This window comes from Callorhinus ursinus, unplaced genomic scaffold (assembly GCF_003265705.2).
Source record: "Callorhinus ursinus isolate GAN/ISIS: 27379988/994484 unplaced genomic scaffold, GSC_fseal_2.0 scaffold103, whole genome shotgun sequence".
NCBI classification, from domain to species: Eukaryota; Metazoa; Chordata; class Mammalia; order Carnivora; family Otariidae; genus Callorhinus; species Callorhinus ursinus.
In genome coordinates, this window is record NW_027397165.1 from 188,583 (window position 1) to 212,441 (window position 23,859).

Consider the following 23,859-nt stretch of genomic DNA (forward strand, 5'->3'; position numbering starts at 1 on the left):
CCACGAGCTCTCCAACCCACTGCAATCTGCCTCGTGCGCCCACCCTGCCACCAAAACTGTTCTTAGCCAGGTCGCCGAGGACCTCCTAGTGGTTAAAGCCAATAGACTCTCTCCCACCCTCATCTTCCTTCCCCCAGCTGTAACACTTGCCACTCTTAACAAGCCCCTCCTGTGCACGCGGATGGCTCTCCTTCCTCTGCTTCCGTGAACCCACTCCCTGCTGGTTTTCCTCCTACTTCTCTGGCCACCCCCATCTCTTCTTCCTCTCCCCATCTCTTCTGCGTTGGTGTCTCTTCCCCAGTTCTGCTCTGGTCCTCTTCTCTTTCATTCCACACCCTTTGCCAGCAGTCTCACTCCACTGCTTAACCTCAGGGATGGCTTAGGACCCCTCCCCCATCCCCGTCGCTGTCTCATGGACCTCTCTCCTGGGTCTCAGACCCATCAAGTCTAATGCTTGCAGGAAGCTCCACCAGGATGGCCTTTAGGGCCTTCACAGCTCACGGGGACCTCAAACTCAGCATCTTACCACTGCAAACCTGTCCTCTGCATGTTGCACCTTAGTGAAAAGCACCACCATCCACCCAGTCGCCCAAGCCCAAAACACACCTGGGAGTCATGCTAGACTATTCCTGCTCCCTTAACAAGTCAGTCGCCAAATTCTGCCGATTCCACCTCCTCATCTTCTACTCCTCTCACTCCTTGTTGGCTCTTTCTCCAATCACACTGGTCTCCCTGCTGTGAACATGACCCGCACACTCTTGCCTCGGGGCCTTTGCGCTCCACGTTCCTTCTGTCTGGAACATCGTCCTCCAGAGAGGCGTGGCACCAGACACATTCTATATATTTGGTTGCTTATTTATTTATTATCCATCTCACCCACTGTAAGATCCATCAGGACCAGCATCTGTTCTGTTCAGTGCTGTATTCCCAATGCCCAGCACAGCGTCTGGCGCTCAATAAATATTTGTTGAATGAATGACTCCACTGCCAGACCTGAACACTGAAACACTGTGAATTCCAACCTCTGCCATCTCCACTCCCTCCCACCCCCACTATTTATTCAGCCTACTACTCCAGTTCTCTCCTCCTCCCAGTCACCTCTCAAATGCATCTCCTCTGCTCTATCCCCACAGCCACTACCCCAGCTTACCTCTCTTGGATTACCACAGCAGCCTCCTCCCTAGTTTCCTTTCCTCTAAAAAGCCTCTTTGATTAGTGTCATTTTGCCTCCTCAAGAACTGCTCAAGTCTCCCCAGCTGCCTACAATGAAGAAGGAAGCAGGTCTAAGCTCCGCCCCCTCCCACGTTCGGTTTCACCATCCCTCACCCCTGGGCCTTGGTGTGCTCTCTCAGAGCATCCTCCCCCATCTCTAGCTCTCCAAATCTTTATGGACCTTGAATGATTGACTCAAACACCACTTTCCTCAGGAAACAACCTGACTCACAAACCAGATGTAAATCCTCTCCAAAGTCCATAGAGTGGTAAGTGTCTCCAGTGTTGCTCTGGGACCTCCAAGAACCGAGTAGGATGGAAGTTGGTAACCACCAAGGACTGGGTAAGTGCTGGGTAAGCATTAACAGAGGTTCCCTTTTCCTCTTGCACTACTACCCTGGATTCATGTCCCTGTGGCCCTCTGCTAATGCCAACATATCCTTGTCTCCTCCCTTTCCTTCATCTTCTATTGGGTCTCTCATTAATAACTCTCAAAGGCTTTTGATTCCATAATTTGAAATTAAAATGTTCCTATATGACCAGTGCCCAGTGGAGTAGTGCAACAGGGTAGTTCTGCTCAAATCCATTCCCTTCTGTGCCAATACCCCAGTTTAGGCCCTCCAGCTGGCCCCCATGCATACAATCCATTTCTCATACTGACTGCTAATGTGATGTTTCTAAAACACAAATTTTACCAAATTTCTCTCCTATTTAGAATCCATTCTAAATGGATCTCAATCCCATGACACTTTGTCACTAGCAACATTGGTTCTTGACCTTTTTGGAGTAACACAAACCCTTTATGCATATAACGAAAGCCATGGAACATCTCCCCAACAACAACAACAAAAAGCCCATAGGTGCACACACAAAACATTTTGCACTCAATTCAGGAGGTTCATGGACCACCTGAAGCCCATGCCACCCAGGTTAAGAACCTCTGGCCCTACCCAATAACATCTAGGTTCTTCTGCATATGCCACTCCTTCTGCCTGAAATGTTCTTCCACACTTCACCCTTCTGTCCCTGACTACCTCTTACTCATCCTCTAAGACTCAGCTCTTAGGCTGAGTTGACCTGCAGCAGTCCTGGACCAGGCCAGATCCCTTCCTTTGGGCTTCCACAGCACCCACCCCCCACCATGAGCCCGTCTATCATAGACATCCTTGGTCTCCCCAACTAACTGGGGACTTGTAGAAGGCAAGAACCATTACCTAGCATAGGCCCTGGCTACAGCAGAACTCTGTTAAGTGTCTACTGAAATGAACACTAAGAAGAGCTATGCTTTTTTTGAGCACCCATTATGTGCCAGGCACTCAGCAACTGATCTCATCCATCAACCCCATGATGTTGGTGGTATTGTGTTTCTTTCAACAGATAAGGAACTAGGCTCAGAGATGCAAAGGGAGTTGTTTATGGTCACCCAGCTAGTGAGTGAAAGAACTGGGAATGAAATGGAGATGTATTGGCACCGGTGCAAATACTGGTCCACCATACTTCCCTGCCCCAGACTGTGAGACTGGAAGATGGGAGCAATAAAAGAACAGGGCCAAGAGCCAGGGCCAGAATGCCCTGTCTGGGCTCCATTTCCCAGGCCACCTGCCCATTCTTTTCCCTCCTGTGTCACCTTCATGGCAAGACCAGAGACGTGGCCCTCTCTTCTTAAAGTGCAATCCCCTCCATCCCATGTACTACTCTCAGCCTTCTCATCTCAAAGCCCCACTATGGTCAGGCCCATTCTTTGCTCCAGAACCATCCCCAGATCCAATCCAATCCAATGCTACACACTTGGCTATGAAGAACAGAAGACACGGGTGGTCCCTGCCCTTCAAGAGTTGATAGTCACCCAGGAATTTTACATGTACCATCTCCAATCCTAAATCAGCCCTGAGAGGTAAGTAGGCATTATCCTCACTACATAGACGAGGAAACAGAGGCTCAGAGGTTAAATGGCCTGCCACAGTCATAGAGTTGGTAAGTGGTCAGACTTAGGTTTGAATAAAGAAAGGTACTGACTCAACTCTTTTCCCCCATTAGGTCATCCTGCTTGGAAGAGCCAAAAAGTAGGCAAGACCACTTCTGGCAGGGTTGGGGGATGAAGGAAAGCTATTACTCTTCAAGACTCAGTACCCATGTCCCCTCCTGTAGGGGACAGATGGGATTAGGTGCCCTTCCTCAGGAAGCCCTCTGAACCTACTTCTGTCCCATACCAAACCACACTATGCTGTCATTGTCTATGTGTCTCTCCCTTCTAGACTTGAGCTCCCTGATGGTAGGACCAGATACAATTCAGTCCTGTATCCCACAAAGGTTCAGCACAAGGCCTAACCAAGGATAGGCAGGACAAATCTCACTGAATGAATAAGGTGGTATTTGAGCTAGTTATTAAAAGGAAAAGCAAGATCTGAACAACTGGACATAGGGAAGTGGTACAGAGGAAGAAGGAAATAAGTTAGTAAAAGCAAGGAAATGGGACCAAGGAAAAAGGCCAGTGGTTTTGAAATTATGACAGGATGTGCATAACATGTTTTCATCATTGTTATGTGGATTTTCTTTTCCTTACAACAATGGGATAATACTACAAGCCCTGTTCTGCAACTTGCTTTTTTTCACATAACAATAAGTCTTGGAGATCCTTCTATGCCAGTATACAGAGATAGACCTTTTTCTTTTGATCTGTAAGAGTATTCCATGGTAGGGGTGAATCGTGAAGGAAAAGCTGCTCTCTACTGATGGACATGAAGGTTGTTTTAATTTTTTGTTATCATAAACAATGCTGCAGTGAATATCTTTGTGTATGTCTGGAAGTGGTTTTGAAGGATAAGCTCTTAGAAGTTGAATTGCTGGGCCAAAGGAATGCACATTTTGTTTAAAATGTAGCTAAAAGTTATTTCTGTTGCTTTAACATTTTTATAGACTGGGTAAAAGATTATTCCTACTCACATAATCCTGTCTTTATTTTGAGTAGCATACATGATGCAACCTTTTCATTAAGGGTTGGCTGAGAATGTGATCCTACAAGGGCATGTGACAAAGAGTTGCGCAGTATGGTTTATGCTTGCAGTTGGGACTAAATGTTTTAGAAAAGACCTCTGGTTGGGGGACCATCTTGTAGTAAAGCCTTAGAGAAATTTACCTCTAAGACATGGTTCTCAGGTTAGAAGTATATGCACATGTTAAGGTTCTGGGGGCAACTAACAAAAAGGTGCCATAAAAAATCGCACTAATTTGCACTCCAGTCAAGGAATGTGAGAGGTTCTGTTTCTTCACAACTCTTTCAATCCTCTCAATTTTGGCCCTTTAAAATTGGTACTTCGTTATTGTTTTAGTTACATTTCTTTAGCTATTGGCAAGCTCAAGTATCCTTTCTCATTCATCAGCTAATGGATGTCAATTTCTTTGCTGAATTGCCAGATCACGTTATTTCTCTATTCTAAATGTGGTATACCTCTTTTTCTCATTGATTTCCAGGTGATGACGTATAGACAGAGATAATTAACCTTTCCCTGATATCTATGTAGCAAATACCTTTTCCTAGCCTGTTATGTTTTAACTTTGTGTATAGTATCTTTCTCCACACAGGAGTTCTTAACTTCACTGTAGCCAAAATTACTGCTCTTTACTTTATGGCTTCTGGGTTCTTCCATCATGCTCAGAAAGGCTCTTCCACCCTAATATTATAAAAATATTCTGTATTTTCTTCTGGTACATTTATAGTTCTATCCTTTGTATTTGATTTTATATGAGACAGGGGTTTAACTTCACTTTTTCCCAACTGATAGCCGATGGTCCTCTCCCACTTACTGAGTCCCTACTGATTTGACATGTGTTTTTTTTATCATAAATTAAATTCCCATATGAATATGTGGGTTTGTTTCTAAAATCTCTATTTTGTTCCATGTATGTCATCCTCTATTTCTGTGTTAATATATGTAATTTCTGCAGCTTTATGGTAAGTTTTGTATTTAATAGGACAAGTTCCCCCTCATTGTTCTTCTTTTCCAAAATTTTCTTAGTAATCCATGGGCCTTTACTCTTCCAAATGAACTTTAAAATCCAATTGCCCAACCCCCCAAGGAAAATACCACTGAAATTTTAATGAGAAATGTGTTGAACCTTTTGACTAAACTGAGGGGAAAAAATTGTCATTTTTACCATATTCAATCTTCCCAACCAGGAACAGGATAGGACGCTTGACTATTCAAGTCTTCCCACAGCCTTTGATGAAATTTTATAGTTTTCTACAGAGAAGTATTTCATGTTTCTTGTCAATTCCTAGGAATTTTATCACTTTTCCCTACTATTGTGAAGGAAATCTTTTTCTATCATGTCTTCTAATTAGTTGTTGCTGGTATTCAGAGATGCTAATGGTTTGGGTGTATATTTATCTTGTATCTAGCCATCTCACATAATTTTCTTATTAGTTTTAATAAATTTTTCCTTTTATTCTCTTTGATTATCTAAGTAGACAACCACATCATCTTCAAAGAGTGCTAATTCTGAGTCTTTCTTTCTAATATTTATATCACTTACTTCTTTTTTTTAACCCCACTGGTTAAAAACTTCTATAAAAAAATGTTGGTTAGTGACAGTGATGGCAGTCATACTTTTGTTCCCGAACTTAATGGCAATTTATCTAGTATTTCACTATTACATTTGATGACTGTCTTTGGTTTCTGATAAAAAATTCTTTACCAATTTAAGGATGTTTTCACTGATAGCTTACTGTACTAGTTATCTATTGCTGTGTAACAAATTACCCCAATGCAGCAAGAAATAACTAGGACACTTACTAAGAGTTCTAAAATCAAGAATGGATATGTAATTCTATCAGATTATGTTTTCAGCATTTATGGAGATAGTTATATGTTCTATTTAATCTATTAATGTAATCCATTATAATAACAGCTTTCCTAATGTTGAACAATTCCTGCGCTCCTGGGACAAACCTTCATTTGTCAAGATACATTCTTCTTTCAATACTTTTGGATGAATTCAGTTTGATACTCTTTTATTTTAAAATATTTGTGACTGTATTAATATATGAGATTAGGCTATAGTTTTCTTTTCTTTTTTTTTTTTTTTTTTTTGTCTAAACGTATCCAGTTATACTAGCTTTCTGGAATGAACTGGGAAGCTGTCCATTTTTTTCTATTACCCGATCTTTCCAGATTTGATAGAACTTCCATCATACGAGAACTTCCATAATACCAAGTGGGTCCTGGTACCATTTCTGAAGAGAAAACTTTGACCATCTTTTTAACTTCTTCTATATTGTTCTACTCTAGTCAGCTTTTCTGTCACTCCTTAAGTCATTTGGTGATTTATATTTTCCTAGAGAACCACCCATTTCATCTAGAGTTTCACATTTATTGGTATAAAATTATACAAAGCATCTTTTATGACTTTTTTCGTCTCTTCAAAATCTGTGGTTAAATCCCCTGCATCATACCTTATTTTATTTATGTCTTTCTTGCCTTTTTCTCTGTCATATCTGTCAGAGGACAGTCTGTCTAGTTTACTGATCTTTTAAAAAACCACCTCTTAGTTTATCAAATCCTTTGTTTTCTATTTCATTAATTTCTGGTTTTATCTATAATAATTACTTTATTCTGCTTTCTTTTGGTTGTTCTTTTTCTAAATTCTTGAGTGGAATAATTAGTTCATTTAATTTAAACTGTCTTGTTCTCTAATAAAAGCATTTAAGACTATAAATTTTCCTCTGGGAATCCCCCATGGTCACATCCTGTAGGTTTTGGTATATAGTATTCCCATAGACATTTATTCTAAATAGTCTATAATTGATACTTACCCTAAATAGCCTATAAATTCCATTCTTATTTCCTCTTTCAGCCAAGTATTTTTTCAACTTTCAAATAGGCCTAACCTTTTTTGCCTTTGCTATGAATATTTCATTTTATTGCATTATAATTAGAAGATGTAAAATGTGATTTCCAATTACCTTGGAAATAATGTTGTTCTCAAAGGTGTGGGCAATTTTTCCCCCTGCCTAAACACCCTTCCCCATCCTATCCAACTGGCCAGCTCTTACTCATCCTTCAAAGCAGCTCAAATGTTACATATTCTAGAACCAACTACTCCCACTTTTGGGGGCAGGTATCTAGGGAAGGATTTTTAAGGAAGGACAAACTACAAACAGAATCTGAATGTCCTCTTTTGTCTCCTACCTGGTCTCCCAGTCACTCTCCTCACATGCTCAGACATCCATTCCACATTCATTCCAGGGGCTAGAGGGAGATGGGGGAGGGGGTCTGGCAATGCTATGGCAGATTTGTCCAGAAGGGTTTAGGATGGGGGGAGGGATGGGTCTAGCTCTTACCTGCTCTCTGCCAGCCTGCCTGAGGGGGTAAGCTTCATGGAGTCAAGGACCTGAGTAGGACAGCAATACTGGTGTAGAGTATGAGACGCTGTGGACCTGAGAGACAGCAAGAGACAGAGAGAGAAAGAGAGACAGAGAGAGAGACAGGGAGGGAGGGGAGAGGCAGGGTGGGGAGTAAGGACAAGGAAGAGAGAGCGAGTGGGGAAGGGGAGAAGGAAGACTGGGAGGAATGGGTGGTAGAGGATTGGGAATGGAAGAGGAGGGGTGGGAGGTGGGGAGGCAGGGCAGGAGGGAGAGAAGGAAGAGAGGGAAGGAAGGAAGGAAGGAAGGAAGGAAGGAAGGAAGGAAGGAAGGAAGGAAGGAAGGAAGGAAGAAAAAAAGAAAAAAACCACAAAGTCAAGAAAGAGAGGACGGCACTCGAACCACAAACAGAACACAACGACAACAGGGGGCAGCAGAGACAAAAGAGCTGGTCTGGGCCTCCTGTGATCCAGGTGACTCCGTGGGGACCTGAGCCACGGAGACACTGGGACACCACAGCAGGGAAGGGGGAAGGGAGCCCTCCTCACACCAGACGCCACACGGGTAGGGAAGAGGGGAGGGGAGGGGGGATGAAAGAGAAAGGGAAAAGCTGCATGGGGGGGGTCCCCCTTATAGAAGTCCCCTTATAAGAAGGGAGGAAGGGATGGAGAGAGAAGAGGCTCTGTATCCAAAGAGGGGGAAGAACCCAGGCCAGGTGGGTGGAGGAAACACTGTAGGAGGAGAGGGAAAGGGACAGAGAGAAACCGAAAGAGACAAGGAAAGGGTGAGACAGAAAAGGAGAAAGACAGAAAAAGAGGAAGACAGAGAAGGGGCGAGACAAAAGACACAGAGAGAAGACAGGGAGAGGCAGAGAGCGCCAGAGCAGAGGAGAGGCGAGGCGAGGGCGGAGGAGAGCTGACAAGGTCTCAGTGGTCTAGGTGACAGGATGGGACTGGGGCTGAGCGGGTGGGTGGGGCCCAGTGAGCCAGGGACAGGGTGGTTCCCAGCAGGAGTCTTGGCTTCCAAGGCCAGTGCTGTGCCCCCAGCCCAGGGCAGGGCCCACACTCCACCCCCCCAGCGCTGTGCCCCCACCCCTAGTGCAGGGTCCAAAGGCCCCTGTGCCTCCTGCTTCCCACGATTAAAGTCCAGAGAATGGGCAGGGGTGGGGGGGGGCTGGACAGGAGGTTAGTGAGGCTGAGGGCCTGGTTTATCCAGTGCAGGGTGGATGCTGGGAGTGGAGCTGGCCCTTCCAGGTCAGCCAGCCCCTGTCCCCCACAAGCCCCTGAAGGCAGGTTGTGGTCAGGGCCTAGCCATTCCAGAGCCGAAGTAAAGACCCGGAAATGTGGCTGCAGGCCATTCCAGCTACCCAGCATCTCACTTGTGATTTTGAGGATGCCCAAATCTTAGATCCTTATAGAGATCTTAGAATCTGAGACCCTGAAGTAATCGTCATCATCAGAACGACTGTTTCTCAAGTGCCATCTAGGTGCCAGTCACCAGCCCCAGTTCTTGACTCATTATCTCATTAAATCTGAGAAGTAGTGCCCCTTGGGCTGCCGAAATGTTCACATCAGAGAATCTCAGCGGCCGTGGGGAGCCCTGCAGTGCTGAGCCAGGCCAGCATGCCAAGGCAGCCACAGTTACACCCCTCATGGGCCACGGACTGTGCTGCTCAGGGCTCCAGAGTCCTCACAGGGCCAGGCACCCAGATGTCCGCTCTCGCTAACTCCCTCCCCAAGCCAAAGGCCTCCAAGAGTCCAAGAGGGGAAGCCAGGAACCAGGAAGCCAGGAGGCTGCTGAATCAGCAGCCCAAAGACCGAGTCCAGGCTGGGGCAGGGAAGGAGGGGGTCGGGCTGCAGGGTGGGAGGGGGGGCTAAGTTCCTACCTGCTACTCCTCCCGGGGGGCTCCATGGGTCTGGACCTGTCCCGAGGGCAGGCCCCCCTGGCCAGGCAGTGCCTCCACTGTGTCACCACCCCCTCCTCCCCAAGCCCTTCCCTAGAAGGAGGAACCAAGGAGGCGGGGCCAGGCCAGCCGGGCGGTAGGCCAGACTGCAACTGGAAACTTTGCTCCTTCCCCTGCTCCCCCAGGAGGGCTGGGAACTCCAAGTAAGAGGAAGCAGTTTTGAGAACTCACAGTGACTCCTCCGGGCCAAACCCAGGCTAGGCTCCCTACATGCATCTTTGCTGGAATCTCCCTAAGCACCCTCTCAAGTATGTGTCACTAGCCCTATTCTCCTGAGGAGAAAACTGAGCGGGAGAAAGAGATGCTAGGTCATTGGGCACAGGTTCTACAGCTATTAAGTGGCAGAACCTCAAGATCAAGACCTGGTTTGACCATTCCCCGGATCAGGATTCTGTCCCCTCGGCCATATTGCTGCCTTGTGAATACAGAAAACTTTCCACAGAAGCTTTTCAACAAACATTCTCATCTTCCGCACAAAGAGACTCTCTTTTGTTGTTGTGCCCAGATGCTCCAGATCAAGTAATATTCAAATCAACCACCTGGGGAAATCAAGATGAGGCCCTGGCCAATATTCCTGACCACCGCAATAAGCTCTCATTCTCTTCTGTGTTGTTTCCTGGACTGGCTAAGAGAAATGTTCCCTGAAGAGAAAAGCAAAAAAAAATCAGAAGAAACGCTGTTCTGGATCAAGAGGCTCTTCTCCCAAGGAAACTGCCCTGCCTGACTTGACAGATGGGGAAACTGAGGCCTAGAGAGGGGCAGAGTCTTGCTAATGTTCACACAGCCAGTCAGACTAGAATCCAGATGCCCTGACTCCCCACCTACCTATCACAGTAACCTCTCTCTCTCTTTCTCTCTCCTCCACATGGGTGGGGCTGGAGAAAGGAGAGAATTTGGACGATGTGAAGGACTGAGGGCGGGGGGAGGCTCCTGAAGAGTCCCACAGCTCCAGCTCAGAGCGCTCCTGTCATTTCACAGCCCCAGAGCCCAGGCCCCTGGCTGTTCTGAGCAGAAGGCGGCCCTGGGAGGGGCCAGGGGGGCAGTGATCTAGAAGGAATAGGAACTGACAGGCAACAGGCCAGCCTTCCTGTCTTCCTGCCTCCCTGCCGGGGCAGCTGGTTCCTCTCAAGAAAGCCAAAGCCGCTGAGAGAGATAGGCCCTCCAGACCACCGCGAAGTTGGCATCTGTGGGCCGGTTGGTTGTGGCCTCCTCTTCCTCCTCCCACCCTCTAAAGCCCCTGGTCCTCGGGGCTCGGCTCTGGCCTCAACCCCTGCTTTTTTCTTTCTCCTTCAGCAGCCCTTCTCGCTCCTGCAGCCAGCTGTGCCTTGTGCCCACTCACCCCTGGCCCAGACCTTCCTTTTGGCCTGGTAGGAGCTGAGAGAAATTCTAGTCCCGGCCTGAAGGCTGAGGTTGTGCGACCCGGGGCAAGCTCCTTTCCCTCTGTGGTGAGGCAAAGAGCCTACACCCCGGTGCCTGGTGGAGCGAGTGCAAGTCCCAGCTCTACCACTTTCTTTTTTTTTTAAGATTTTATTTATTTATTTATTTAACAGAGAGCTAGAGAGAGAGCACAAGTAGGCAGAGCGGCAGGCAGAGGGAGAGGGAGAAGCAGGCTCCCCGCTGAGCAGGGAGCCTGACATGGGTCTCAATCCCAGGACCCTGGAATCATGACCTGAGCCAAAGGCAGCCGCTTAACCGACTGAGCCCCCCAGGCGCCCCCCAGCTCTACCACTTTCTAGCTGGATAACCCCTCTGAGGCTCAGTTTCCTTATCTCTAAGAGACAGGTGGCAATTTCTACCTCATGGGTTCTTGTGGAGATTCAGTGAAACGAATGTGCATATATGATGAAGAGTCAGCTTGAGCCTGAAAGAGTCTGACCCCTCTCCCAGGAAGACAGGGGAGACCCACGGGGGAGCCTATTTGTCTCAGGGAAGGGGAGAATTCTCAGAAAATCTCCCCGAGCCACTCCTGGAATTTAGACATATCTGAGCATGTTGGGTAGACTCATGAGATGACCCAGTGGGCCGAAAGGAAGAGGAATTAAGGGTGAGGAGCTTGACCCCAGCCGCAGGGCACTGGCGGGGCCTTCACTCAGTTATTCAACAGATCCTGTGGACCAGGCACTGGGCCTGATCTCATGGAGCCTGTATCCAAGAGGTGACAGATATTCACAAATGAATGGAGTGAAGCTGGGCAAAAAGTGGAGGTAGCAGGGGAGAATGTTCCAGGCTGAGGAAACAACTTGGACAAAGGACCTGAGGCGGTATTTCCAGGAACTGCGAGGAGGCCAACACAGCTGTGTGGAAAAAGCAAAGGGGAGAGAGGCAAGACTAGAGATGTAGGCGGGGGTCCAATCATGCAGAGCCTCGGAGGCCACTATAAAGTTTCCATATTGATACTAAGAGCAGTTTGGCAGGCTGTGGTTCATGGGTGCCCCCACTGTGGGGAAGGGGGAGTATCTCTGAAGCCCCTGAAGTTGTATGGAAAATATTAATGAGTAACAGCATGTCTGGGGGGAGAGCAGACGCGTTTATGATCCCCAAAGGGCAGGGAAGCTCCTAATATGATTCTGTTCACTGAACGCCAACCATAAGCTAGGGGCAGGCACCCTAGAACCTTCTCTGAACTGGCTGCTACCCCCCCACCCTCCAGCTAGTCTCAGCCTTCCCCCGCACCCCCCATCTTCAATCAGTGCTCCACCCAGACAGAAGCACTTACATTCTCAGCCACACGGCTGTCCAAGCCTTCTCTTTGTCTTGGCTCAAAGAGCCATTCCCCATCCCCCCCACTGCCCCCTCTCCACCTGGCTAGCTTCCCCCTTGTTCTTCACAAGTCAGCTTAGAGGGTGTGCCCTCTGGGAACTCGCCCTGACCCCTCCCCTGTTTCGTTCCCACCCCACGCTTCTCTCAGCATCGTCTGTTCACATGCTGATGCTCCTTCTGGGCCAGGGGCCCTGTGGGGACAGGGGCTGGGGCTTATTTATCCCCGTGTCCCCAGCACCCAGCACAGGGCACCTAGTCAAACAGGTCAGTAAGTGGTGGTTGGCGGTAGACAATCCACCCTGTGGCGGAGGCTGCAAGATGGGCTTCTGGACACTAGAGGGCACTGCGGTCACTGGAATCCTGGCCTGATGCTGCCCAGGCGGACCCAAGGCGGGCCCCAGGACCAGGTGTGCGGGGAGGCAGGGAAACTCTGCTCTGGGGGCCTGCAGCTCCTCAGCTCTGGGCCTAATTGACCAGGGTCCCTGTTACAGCCTCCCAAATTACCTTCTGCTCCTGTTCCAGACCATTTCTCACGACAGCCCCGTTCCTCTGCAGATACAGCTTTAGTTCTTCACAAATGCAAGTGCCAAACACGCCTCCCACAGTCGTGGCATACATTTTCTGCTCTGCCCCTGACACTCTCCACTTCACCTAACCCCACTCCACTCCTCACCTGGCCAACTCCTACTCGCCCTCCAAGTCTCAGCTTAGATGTCTGCTTAGAGAAGCCTCCCTGACCCCCTCAGGCTGGGTTGGGTACGCTTCTGAGATGCTCCCGCCCTGTACTTCCCCGGTAATAGTCTGTTTTCTCGTCTGTTTTCCTACTGGACAGTGACTTTCCTCACAGCAGGACTCTATTATTCATCGTTGTATCAACTGCATCTAATTTAGCGCAGTGCCTGGCACATTGGAGGTACTCAACAAATCATCCTTGAGTGAGTGAATGGATCGATGGATGAATGGATGAATGGGTGGGTGGGTGGACAGGTCGGTGGGTGGATGGATGCATGGATGACTCTGGCAAGTCACTTTACCTCCACAGGCTTCAGTTTCCCCACAGCTGTGAAGTGTACACAATCACCCCTACTTGGCAGGGTGGCCAGGAGGCTTAGAGACAATGTGTGCCGAATGCTCCCTAACAGTACCTAATACACAGCAGACATTTTGTGGATCAAAGCAATTATTAATATTTGGAATAGTAAAAAAAAAAAAAAAAAAAAGAGGGGAGGGGAGAAATTGAAGGAGACTCTGCCCTGAACCTGGGATGATCTCTCCCACTCACATTTACCATTTACACGTGAAAGATGGCTTTAATGATGAGAAATCTATCATTCTTATTTAAAAATAACGACAGCACCTTCCGTGTGCCAGGCCAGAAACAGGAGGCCCCTGGGGAGGTGGTGGGCAGCCTCTAAGTCTCAGCCAGAGGATGTGAGGCCAAGGCCAAAGTCAGAGCCGTGGGCATTGCCCCTGCGTCTGGAGAGCAGTCATAATGGGCACAGCTGGTTCCAAACTCTTTACTCATAGGTGAAAACTTGTCTAAGAGGTCATTAATTCTCTCTGTAATTAATGTAAAAACTGCAGGGGTTTGTATTAATGGAAAAGTAAGCTCAAGCGTCAAGCTGATAATATTGATAATGTGTGTTTGTAATTATATACTGCAGATAACTATAAATTCAGTCCCTGCGCTAATAAAATGTGAAAATTCCCAAAGCAACCAAGAACTTGGTAGCAGCTGGTACCATGAGTAGCATTTATGCCAGTTGTTCCGAGGCTATGAAAATCACCACACACAGGTAGCAATGGTAATATTCACTGTGCACTTAAAAGCTGTTCTGGCATCTAAAGGGGGGAATGATTTCGATAAAGTGGGGTGTTTTGAGGCAAAAGCACGGAACTTGAAAGCACAGTGAGGAAAGGTCAACTTGCATTAGAGTAGGAGTGGAAGTCTTGATGGATGGGCAACCTTACCACTGTGGGCTCTGAGCAGACTGTCTCCGCCCCAGGCGCTGACCTCACTTGCATACCCAGAAAACTGCTCACCGTTAAAGTATTTGACCTCTCTCTCCTCACGCACTTCTAAGGGAACTGACTCCCACCGACAGCCCCTTGCTGTCTTGTGTTACCACAAGCTGGACAGAAACACTGCAGTCATAGGGGATGGACCCTTAGGCTAGAAGGTCACATAGCCTGCGGGTTGGCAGTCATAGCAGGTCGTGGGAAAGCAGAGGAGGCTAGTCCAGAGAGACGAGTCAGTGACAAAGAGATGACAGGGACCAAGCAAGCCATGAGATACATAGACAAGACATGGGCCTGGGAGGTGCAGAGAGAAAGAGAGAGAGAGAAATCTTGGTCCTTGACTTCTTGGTCCTGCTTCCAGTTGGTGTGAGGCCTGGCTATATATACTTCATTTCTCAGATTCTGTGAGAGGTAGTCTCACAATAGTCCCCCCCCCCCCGACTCTTTATTCTGGAGCAAGTTTGAGTGGGTTTCTGTTCCCTGCAACAAAATGTACCCAGACTAAGACAAGGGAAAATTGGGGATATAAGTGCAGGGCTTGCATAAGCAAGACCGCATACGGAACATTATGCAGGGAGGGGGGAATGCAATTATAAAGTGTTTGTGATCGCTCCCTCATTTCCTGACACTTGCTACCCCAGACACACGCTACAGCCACGCACTCACACACACTGACATTCAGTGGCGCGCAGAAACAAAGGCAGCGATGGCTAGATATGCTGGTATGCAGGCACCCAGACGCACATGGCCACGTGCCAGCGCCCCTGTGCTCTCCACACCCGCGTGGACACGGAACCGGGTGGCACACAGGAGCGCGCCGACACGCGTGAACACAGTGGCACGGCCCGCGAGGCTCGGGGCAGGAGGCAAGGCTTGACTGGGCTCTGTGCAGCTCCCCAGCTGCCAAATGACTCATCCCCAGGGCTGCTAATTAAAGCCAGGACAGAGGGGACAGAGGCAAGGGGAGGGGAAGAGAGAGAAGGCAAGTTTATTTTGGTGCCAACCAGGCACACAGCCAGCTCAGGGGTCACCCACTTCCTGGGGCTGGGCCAGGCAGAGGCAGGGGAACGCAAAACAGGAAGGGAGGGAAGACCCTCTTACCCCTTCTTGTCCCTCAGGAGCTTCCTGGAATGGCACCTCCTTTGGGAAAATTACCCAACTCCCCCCCCCATCCTCCTCTATCCCACTGTCGTCCCAGCTCTACCCACTCCCGACTCTCGTCCTTACAACTGGCTTCTCCTCTTCAGCACGCTCCCATATGGGCTTGCCAGAGCCGGCTCATTGGTGTCTGTACCCCGCTTTTGTCCCACCACCCCCACCCCCAACAGACCACCCCACACAGGTCTAGTACACCTGTCCATGTGCTTCTGGAATACAATCGGGTTGACTCCAGTATAGTGTGGGGACGGCAACTCTGATGGTCTGAATGCCTATCTTCGTTCTCCTACAGGGTAAATAATTTCAGCTCCCGTTAGTCTCCTCACTGGCAAAACGACAAGAATATACAGCCGATAGCATTATTATGGAGATTAAATGAGAGAGTATATAGGTAAAGTGGCCAGCAGGGTGCCTGGCATATAACAGCTTCAGCTACAGCAGTCAGTGCTGCTGCCACTGACACCCCACCTCAGGCCTGGGGGAGCGGCGATGACACAGAGCCAGGTTCCAAGCCCGGTTTCAGCACGCAGTGCCCGGGGAACCTCAAACAAAGTCGCATAAGCTCACGGAGCACTGCCTCATAGGCAAAAGGGGACTCATGATGTGACGCCAGAGAGCTACTGTAAAGATTTGAGCCTGTCAAGCATCCCGGGTGGAGCCCGGCCCTTAGAAGCTGCCAGATAAATGGCAGCAAGGAGGAGCTCAGACCTTTGGGGCCAGAGCATCCCAGGAGGGAGGAAGCAGGCGGGGTGGACCAGGGCAGCCAGGGAAGGCTTCCCAGAGTGAGCAGGGCTGGAGTTGGGCCCCCAGAGCCAGAAAGCATTCAGCAGAGAATAAGTGACAGGGTTTCAGGCACAGGACGTGTTGGGAACAGGGAGCTGGGCAGGGCGGGCAAGCAGGTTATGCCACTGAACAGGAGGCGGACGCAGCATGGGAGGGAAGACTTAGACACAGCTGGCTCGCCTCCAGGGACTGGTGGCGTCTCAGACATGTGGCCGCGGGAGCCTCGGAAGGTCCATGAGGTCTCAGCCACCCCAGATTGCCAGGAGGTCAAAGCAAGGAAGAATCTTGGGGATTATCTAATGCAAACTCTGGTCGGACAGATGGGGGCACTGAGGCCCAGAGTGGGAGGCCTTCTCTGGGAACCGAGCCAGCAGGGGCTCCTCCTCCCACTTCTCCTCCCCGAATGCAGCGGCTCCCGTTGCCATGGGGACATCCCTAGCTCTGCGGGTGTCAGTGGCTCCCCCCACCTCCTCCCTCCTTCCCTAGCAACAGGCCACCTCCTCGGCTCTCATCCTTGCGTGCCTGGCAACCCCAGCCTGGTCCCCAAGGCCCCCTAGTTTCAGCCTGACCCTCCCTACAGCGGCAGGGCCTCCAAACCTGGGATCCCTTGGCTTCTGGCTTCTGGGGGCAGAGGTATCAGCCCCTCCTACCTCTGGGGGGGGGGCATCTCCACATTCCTCAAGCTTCACTATCCAGTAAAAGACAATAGGTAGAGGATGGCAGAGGGCACTACCCTGTATTGAGCACTATGATATGCTGAACGCTGTTTTACTTTCATTTCTCTCATCTAACCCAGAGAAGTCAGAATTGTTGTCCCCATTTCACCAATGAGGAAGCCAAGGATCAGAGAAGTTCAGGGACTTTGCAGAGAGCGCTCAGCTAGGAGGCAGGCTCCGCTGAGAGCCAAGCTTTGTGAACTTGAGCCATTACCCTCTGCAGACCTCAGTTTCAAGTGCCTGTAGGCTTGACAACTTCTCACAAATCCACAGGAAGTCCGGGCACCTTCCTCTGCCCACAGCCCTCACACAACACCAGCTGTTCAGCTCTAATTAGACTCCACACTTCCTCTGGCACCCCATACTTAGAAGCCCTCAGGCCCCGGTGGTTTTCAATCTACTGACCCTGCTCCCTCCTTGCTGTTTTGCTGCCACAATAGCCAAGGCCTAGCCCCTCTCCTTGGCCGTTCTTCTCCCCACCTAAACCTTTCCCTTTTACACACACAGACACACAATATTTACTAGATGAGGACACTGGGGGCTCCAAGGGAATGAACAGATTTGTCCAAAGTCACATAACTAGAAAGTGACCTGGCCAGAAATGGAGCCCTTTGCCCGGATCCAGTCACTGCCCTTGCTACCCTGCAGAGCCCAGTCTCTCTCCTCCAGCCTTCCCTGGCTCCCACCGATGACAGACGGTATCTGACCAGCCCCTGTCCGTGTTTACAACTTTAACATTAGCTCTTTTCCTGCCCAGATCTGTTTCAACCCAACCCACTGCGCCCACTCTGATCCTGTCCTCGCTTCTGATGCACGCTGGTCCCACTTGCAGGGATGTCAACCCCCCCCCCCCGCCCTTGCAGAGTCGTCCTGTCAGTCCTCCAAAGCCCGGATCAGATTCTGCCTTTTCCGGGAAGCTCTCCCGGACCCCTCACTGAAGTGAGCTCAAGAATCTATGTGCAGTCCTGGGAGCATCCTCACACGGCCCCACCCCAGCCCCGGTTCCAAGTTCCAGGGTCTTCCCACCGCGTTTGCCAGATCTTGCCCCACAGGTGCTATCCTTTAGGACCCTCCCACAGCCCGAGCGTGACCCTTGCTTCTCAAGTGCTGAGTCCTCAAGGCCCCCATAGCGTCCTGGACTGTGGGCCCAGGACGGATGTCGGGAAGCATGTCTTAGCAAAACAAATGCTGGCTTTGGAACCAGACAGCACAAGGTATGAGTCAGAGTGATGCCACCCTGACCTCTTGCTCTTCTTTCCTCGGGCAAGGCACTGACCCTCTGGGGCACCTCATTTTCCTCATCTGTAAATCAGGGATCCCAATCCCCGTCTAACAGAGCTGTTGTGAGCATTAAATAAGATCATGTTCAGAGTTCTTAATATGTGAGAAGCAAATGATAACCACTATTATTACTAATATTAGGATGATGATGAGGAGGATTATTATTATCTGCAAGGCTGTCAAGAGCTCCCGCAGTGGCAGCGTGGGCAGGGCTCTGGGCTTGGTGCCAGGCAGACCTGGGTTTGAATCCTGGCCCAGCCATCTAACTATTCGTTGCGTGGCTGTGGGCAAAACCCATAACCAGCCCAAGCTTCAGTTTCTCCAACTGTAAAACAGTGATGATAAGGCCAGCCCAGGTTCCACCTACAAGGTCACTGGGAGGATCAAACAAAGAAAGTCCCTGACAACTTCTGTAAGTTGTAAAGGCCCAAGGCATGTCATCATGACTTATGATTATGAGCAATAGTAAATACCCCAAGCTATAGGTCCCAGGAACTTCCCTGCTGGGGAGAGCTGGGACCTGGAGATGCCTTTGATCAGGTTCCTTGACGAGTAGCAGGGCTATCGGTGGGGAGGCCTGGGGGCCTGTGCTCAGAGCCATGCCCCGTTGCCTTTCTCCAAACCCACAGTGGGACAGTAGGATCCATGTCCTTTGCTAGACTAGTGCCTTCCTAAATGCTAGGACAGGCTGTGCCCATGCCCTACTCCTTGGCTGCGTGCTGGGACTAATTGCATCTTGTCATGTACTCTTTGCTGGGACGCTGGGCCTGACTGCCTCCATCACAGTCCCCTGCTTTCCCACATGGCCACAGCCCCTACCTTGGCCCTAGGCATCAGCAGGCTGATCCCACGGCCCCTGCATGGGATGCCAGGACATGGTGTGTCCCATTACACACTCCCGGCCGTATGCTGGGATCCTCAGCTCCCCTTCCCACATCCACTGCCTGAATGGCAGGACCTGGGCTGTTGCATACGGTTGGGTAAGTTGTGCCCTGCGCAAGGGTTCACAGCCAAGAGGCCACAAATGGGGGCTGACATGCAACCTGTGCTCTGCTCACTGAGCCAGGAACCCCGGTGAGAGGCCGCAGTATCCGTGTAGGAAGGAAACATTCCTCCCACTGATCCACTCGGTGGATTCCACCCTTCACGAAGGCACCATGTATGCTAGCTAGGCACCGGGTAGCCCTGGCTGGGACACAGTGTACCCATCCCATGCCTCGGTTGCCTGGGCCCCTCTCATCTCAGAGGCTCACTGCATTGCCCCTAGCCTAGATGCTAAGACTGAATGGGCCCTCGCCTGAGTCCCCCATCATTCCCATTTCGACCCCATCCTTGACACTTGTGTCTTCATGAGGCCTCTGATGGGCTAAGGCCTGGGAAAGGTATAATGAGTCCCTGTGTTTACCCCAGTTTTACTCCCACCTCCCCAAGTGGCAGATTGCTCACACCGTGACAACTTAATGAAGCTTGTAAGCCCTTTTTAGCAAGCATGTAAATAAAAAATGTGCCCTTGTCACCATAATGTGTGTTTCTAATGTGTAGAATGTGTCACATTGAAAGTCCACCCGGATCCCACTACTCAGGGCCAGCGCAGTTCGGGGTGGAGCACCAACACTAGACCAGGGAAGCCCTGCTTCTCTCATGCCCCCTTCTCCTGAAAGAAGGCAGAGAAGGTCCCAGGTCCGGAGCCGGCCTCTCTGCGGGTTGGCTTTCCCGTCTGGGCAGCAACCATGAGCCCCTCTGGGGTTCAGCCCAGCCCAGAGGAGCTAGGGTCAGAGAGACTGGGGAACAGTTTTCAACCTCCTGCCCACGCCTGCCACACTCACCCCAGCCCTCCCACTTGGCTCCATACCTGCTCCTAATACCAATGGGACAAAACCCCTGGGGTTGACCCCCCCCCCCGCCCGTGGATTCCCCACGTAACAAACCAGAGGGTCCCCCCCCAGTCCCTGTCCCATATCCCAACTGCTACTAGAGAAAGGGGCTACTGACCTGACTGTCCTGGAATTCTCACCGTCAGATCTGAAAGGGAAACAGAAGAAAAAAACCCAACAATCAGCAACATGCTCTCCATGCTTCTTCTCCCTGTGCCCTATGCAACGGCCTTGCGGCCCAACACATGTCATGAACGTGAGGGGTAGGGTGTTTCATGCAGAGAAGAGCCAGTGCAGAGGTTGGGAGATGGTGAAGGGCCTGGCCGGGTTGTTGGGAAAGGGAGGGGGACGGTGTGGCTGGGGTGGACCGAGCAAGGGGAGGAGTGGTAGGCGGTGAGGTCAGAGAGGTGCCAGGAACCAACCATGTGGGACCTGGAGGGTCAGGAGGGAGAAGTGAGGCCCAAATCCAAGTGGCTGAGAGGCAGCCTGCAGCTGTGGGCCAGGGCACAGCCGAAGCTTTAAACACAGAGAGACCTAGCCTTAGATATTGGTTCTGCCACATACCAGCCCTGTGACCCAAGCAAGCCCCTTCCCTTCTCAGGACTGAGCCTCAGTCTCCCCACTTGGAACCCAGGGCCAATCCCGGCAGGGCTGTTGGGATGATTAAGCCCTTTGGAACCCAGCAGACAAATGCCAGGTATTATTAACAACATAGGAAAAGCTTTGCCAATTGCCTGGTCCAACCTGCTTATTTCCTAGATGAAGAGAAAGAGGCTGAGGGGGTAAGTGAGTCAGCTGCTGGGCTCCTTTCTACTACATTGGTCTGCCTTCTTCATTATGAGGCCCCCTCAGAGGTGAAGGAAGGGCGAGAGAAGAGAATGGAGTGGAGGACAGCTTTGAAGGAACTGAGGGGATGAGCGAAATCTGAACCACACCCCTCTGGTTGCTCCTCTTCAGAGGGGTGTGTGGTGGGGGGGGGGATTGGGACAGCGGAGCCCGTGCCTTGGGGGTGGGGAAGGGGAGGTAGAAGGACCAGGGAACTTGGAAGAAGTGGGACAGTGTGGGAAGCCGCCTTTCTCATCTTCCTCCTTCTTTATACCCCTCCCCACTCCCTGCCCCGCCTTTGCCCTGTGAAGAAGACAAAGATAACACATCATCGGCTCTGTCCTTAGGTGAGGGAACCAAGACTCAACCTCAGTGAGAGAGGCATCATCTACGTTGGGTGCACAATGATAGAGGGATGCACAGGCAGGGGAGGTGGACCTCAGGAGGGAGTATTTGTTAGAAGAGTGAATGGAGGGCGCCTGGGTGGCTCAGTTGGTTAAGCGACTGCCTTCGGCTCAGGTCATGATCCTGGAGTCCCAGGATCGAGTGCCAGGATCGAGTCCCGCATCGGGCTCCCTGCTCGGCAGGGAGTCTGCTTCTCCCTCTGACCCTATCCCCTCTGATGTGCTCTCTCTCTCTCATTCTCTCTCTCAAATAAATAAAATCTTTAAAAAAAAAAAAAAGAAGAGTGAATGGAGCCCTCATCAAGGGCGAGGCAGGGCAGGCAAGCATCAGGGTGCTAGAGCTCTAACTGGGTGAGTACAGCCCTCCCAGTTCTTTTTTTTTTTTTTTAAGATTTCATGTATTCATTTGAGACAGAGAGATACAGAGAGATACAGAGAGAGAGAGAGAGAGAGAGAGAGAGAGAGAGAGAGAGAGAGAGCATGAGCAGGGGGGAGAGGCAGAGGGAGAAGGAGAAGCAGACTCCCCGGACTTCCCACTAAGCCTGGAGCTGGACGTGGGGCTCGATCCCAAGACCTGGAGATCATGACCTGAGCCAAAGGCAGACACCTAACCATCTGAGCCACCCAGGAGCCCAGTTCTGCTACTTACTAGCCACACAATCCTAGGGAAGGCACTCCCCTATGCCCAGCCTCGGCTTTTTCACTTGGAAAATGGGGTGGGGGAGAGTCAGGTGGCTGTGAGGCTCCACCCAGCACAGTTGTCTGCGTGGCATATGATGCGTGTTCCCCCAAGGACAGTGGCACTAACCTTTAGCCTTCACAGCCCCCTAAAGGGACAGAGGACCAGGGCCACAGAGCGCTTTTTCACATTTATTAAAACTTTCCATCTCACTCTGCAGCAGCAAAATTGCTTCTGAGGCTCGGCCTAATTATTCACAGGTGCCAGGTGGGAGGGGTCTGACTTCAACAACTCCCCACCTGCCAACAGAATTGAGGCCAAGCCCCTCAGCCACTCTCCCTGACACTAATCCTCTGCTCCAGGTGGCTCGTCTTCTCGCCACACCCCACCCCATCCCCAACCCCCAGCACACACTTAATCAGACCCAGACCTGGGAATACGAACCTTCCAGGAGCTCATAGGCTGGCCCCCTTGCCCCAATCTACTTGAGAGCATCAGCCACCTATGTAGTCATCTCCATCATCATGTGACTAATCACTGAGCCCCTGCTATGCACCAGGCACAGTGTCAGGCTCTTTTCTTACATTATCTACTTTGGTCCTGCAATGTGGGAACTGCTCATCCAATTTTAAGATGACGAAACTGAGACTCAGAGAGGTGGAAGTGATTTGGCACACATCATACAAGTAGGGGAGCTTGGCCTGAAGCCCAAATCTTGTGCTCTTACCACCACCCCCCACTGTACCAGGGGCTCTGTGCTGGGCACATATGCACCGTTAAGGTGAGTTCCCTTATCCTACTTCCCTAATGTCAAGACAGACTCTTCCTCTCTAGGGTTCTTTGTTCTGAGAGGTTATCACATATGCACCTCTGCTCCAAAAGCATTTCTCTCTTTTTTAGATTTTATTTATTTATTTGAGAGAGGGAGAGCACGAGCGGGTGGGGGGAGCGAAGAGAAAGAGGGAGAAGCAGACTCCCTGCTCAGCTGGGAGCCCAACGCAGGGCTTGGGTGGGGGAGCGGGGCTCCGGGCTCCATCCCAGGACCCTAAGATCCTGACCTGAGCCGAAGGCAGACGCTTAACCGACTGAGCCACCCAGGCGCCCCTCCAAAAGCATTTCTATATGATGTGTTACGGTCCTCAAGACGGCAGCTAAGAGAGCTCTGAGCCATGATGCAGAATGAATTAACCAGTTCTCCTCACTGTGGACTGATTCTTACTAGTTTGAGAGTATATGGCATCGTGTGACCCTCAATGTAGGGGTGCATCCCACCTCAGAGGTTTACAGCCCCTTATGCACTTAGTATATTATTAATTATGTGTAGATAACAATCATCACTATTGCTGCGCTTTACCTCTTTGGGGCTAATGCCCTGCCTAATGATCAGTCTACCTCTTACTCCATGGAGCTGAGCCACCATTCTTTGGGAGGCAGCAGAGACTTGGATAAGTCACTGCTGTCTGGACCTTGGTTCCTCATCTATAAACAATGGGGCTATGCGAGTTGAGTTCCAGGCAATCTTCAGGCCCTAAAATATTTCGTTTCTTCAGAATGCCAGAGTTTCTCTTTTGTATCAGCTGGGTTCAGCTGCCTACATAGAGACCCAAAGACCCAGGGTACCAGGCCTTCCTTTATCAGTCCATATCAGGAGAAGAGATCCATCTCTCCTGCTACTCCCACAGCCTTCTCCTAATGAAAGGCCACTTAGGACCCCGGGGTTCTCAAAAGGTTTAGCGGGGCCAGTTCCTATCCTCAGGAGTGGTCCTCAATAAACAGTAACTTACTGAAGCCTGTGAGTACAGTGACCACATTTTCTGAACCAAA

General features: G+C 50.3%; 1 protein-coding gene across 4 annotated transcripts in view; it reads right to left on the reverse strand.

Moving 5' to 3' along the window:
* IQSEC2 (IQ motif and Sec7 domain ArfGEF 2) overlaps positions 1–23,859 on the reverse strand; it is a 76,861-nt gene that overhangs the window by 31,365 nt on the left and 21,637 nt on the right. For 2 of the 4 annotated variants that reach the window (XM_025852043.2, XM_073889238.1), the window contains exon 2: positions 20,246–20,275. In XM_025852043.2, coding sequence (XP_025707828.1) covers positions 20,246–20,275 — 30 coding nt within the window. Of the gene's footprint in view, positions 1–606; positions 2,323–9,458; positions 9,564–20,245; positions 20,276–23,859 lie in introns of those variants that run through there. The other 2 variants (XM_073889236.1, XM_073889237.1) reach the window with 2 other exon arrangements.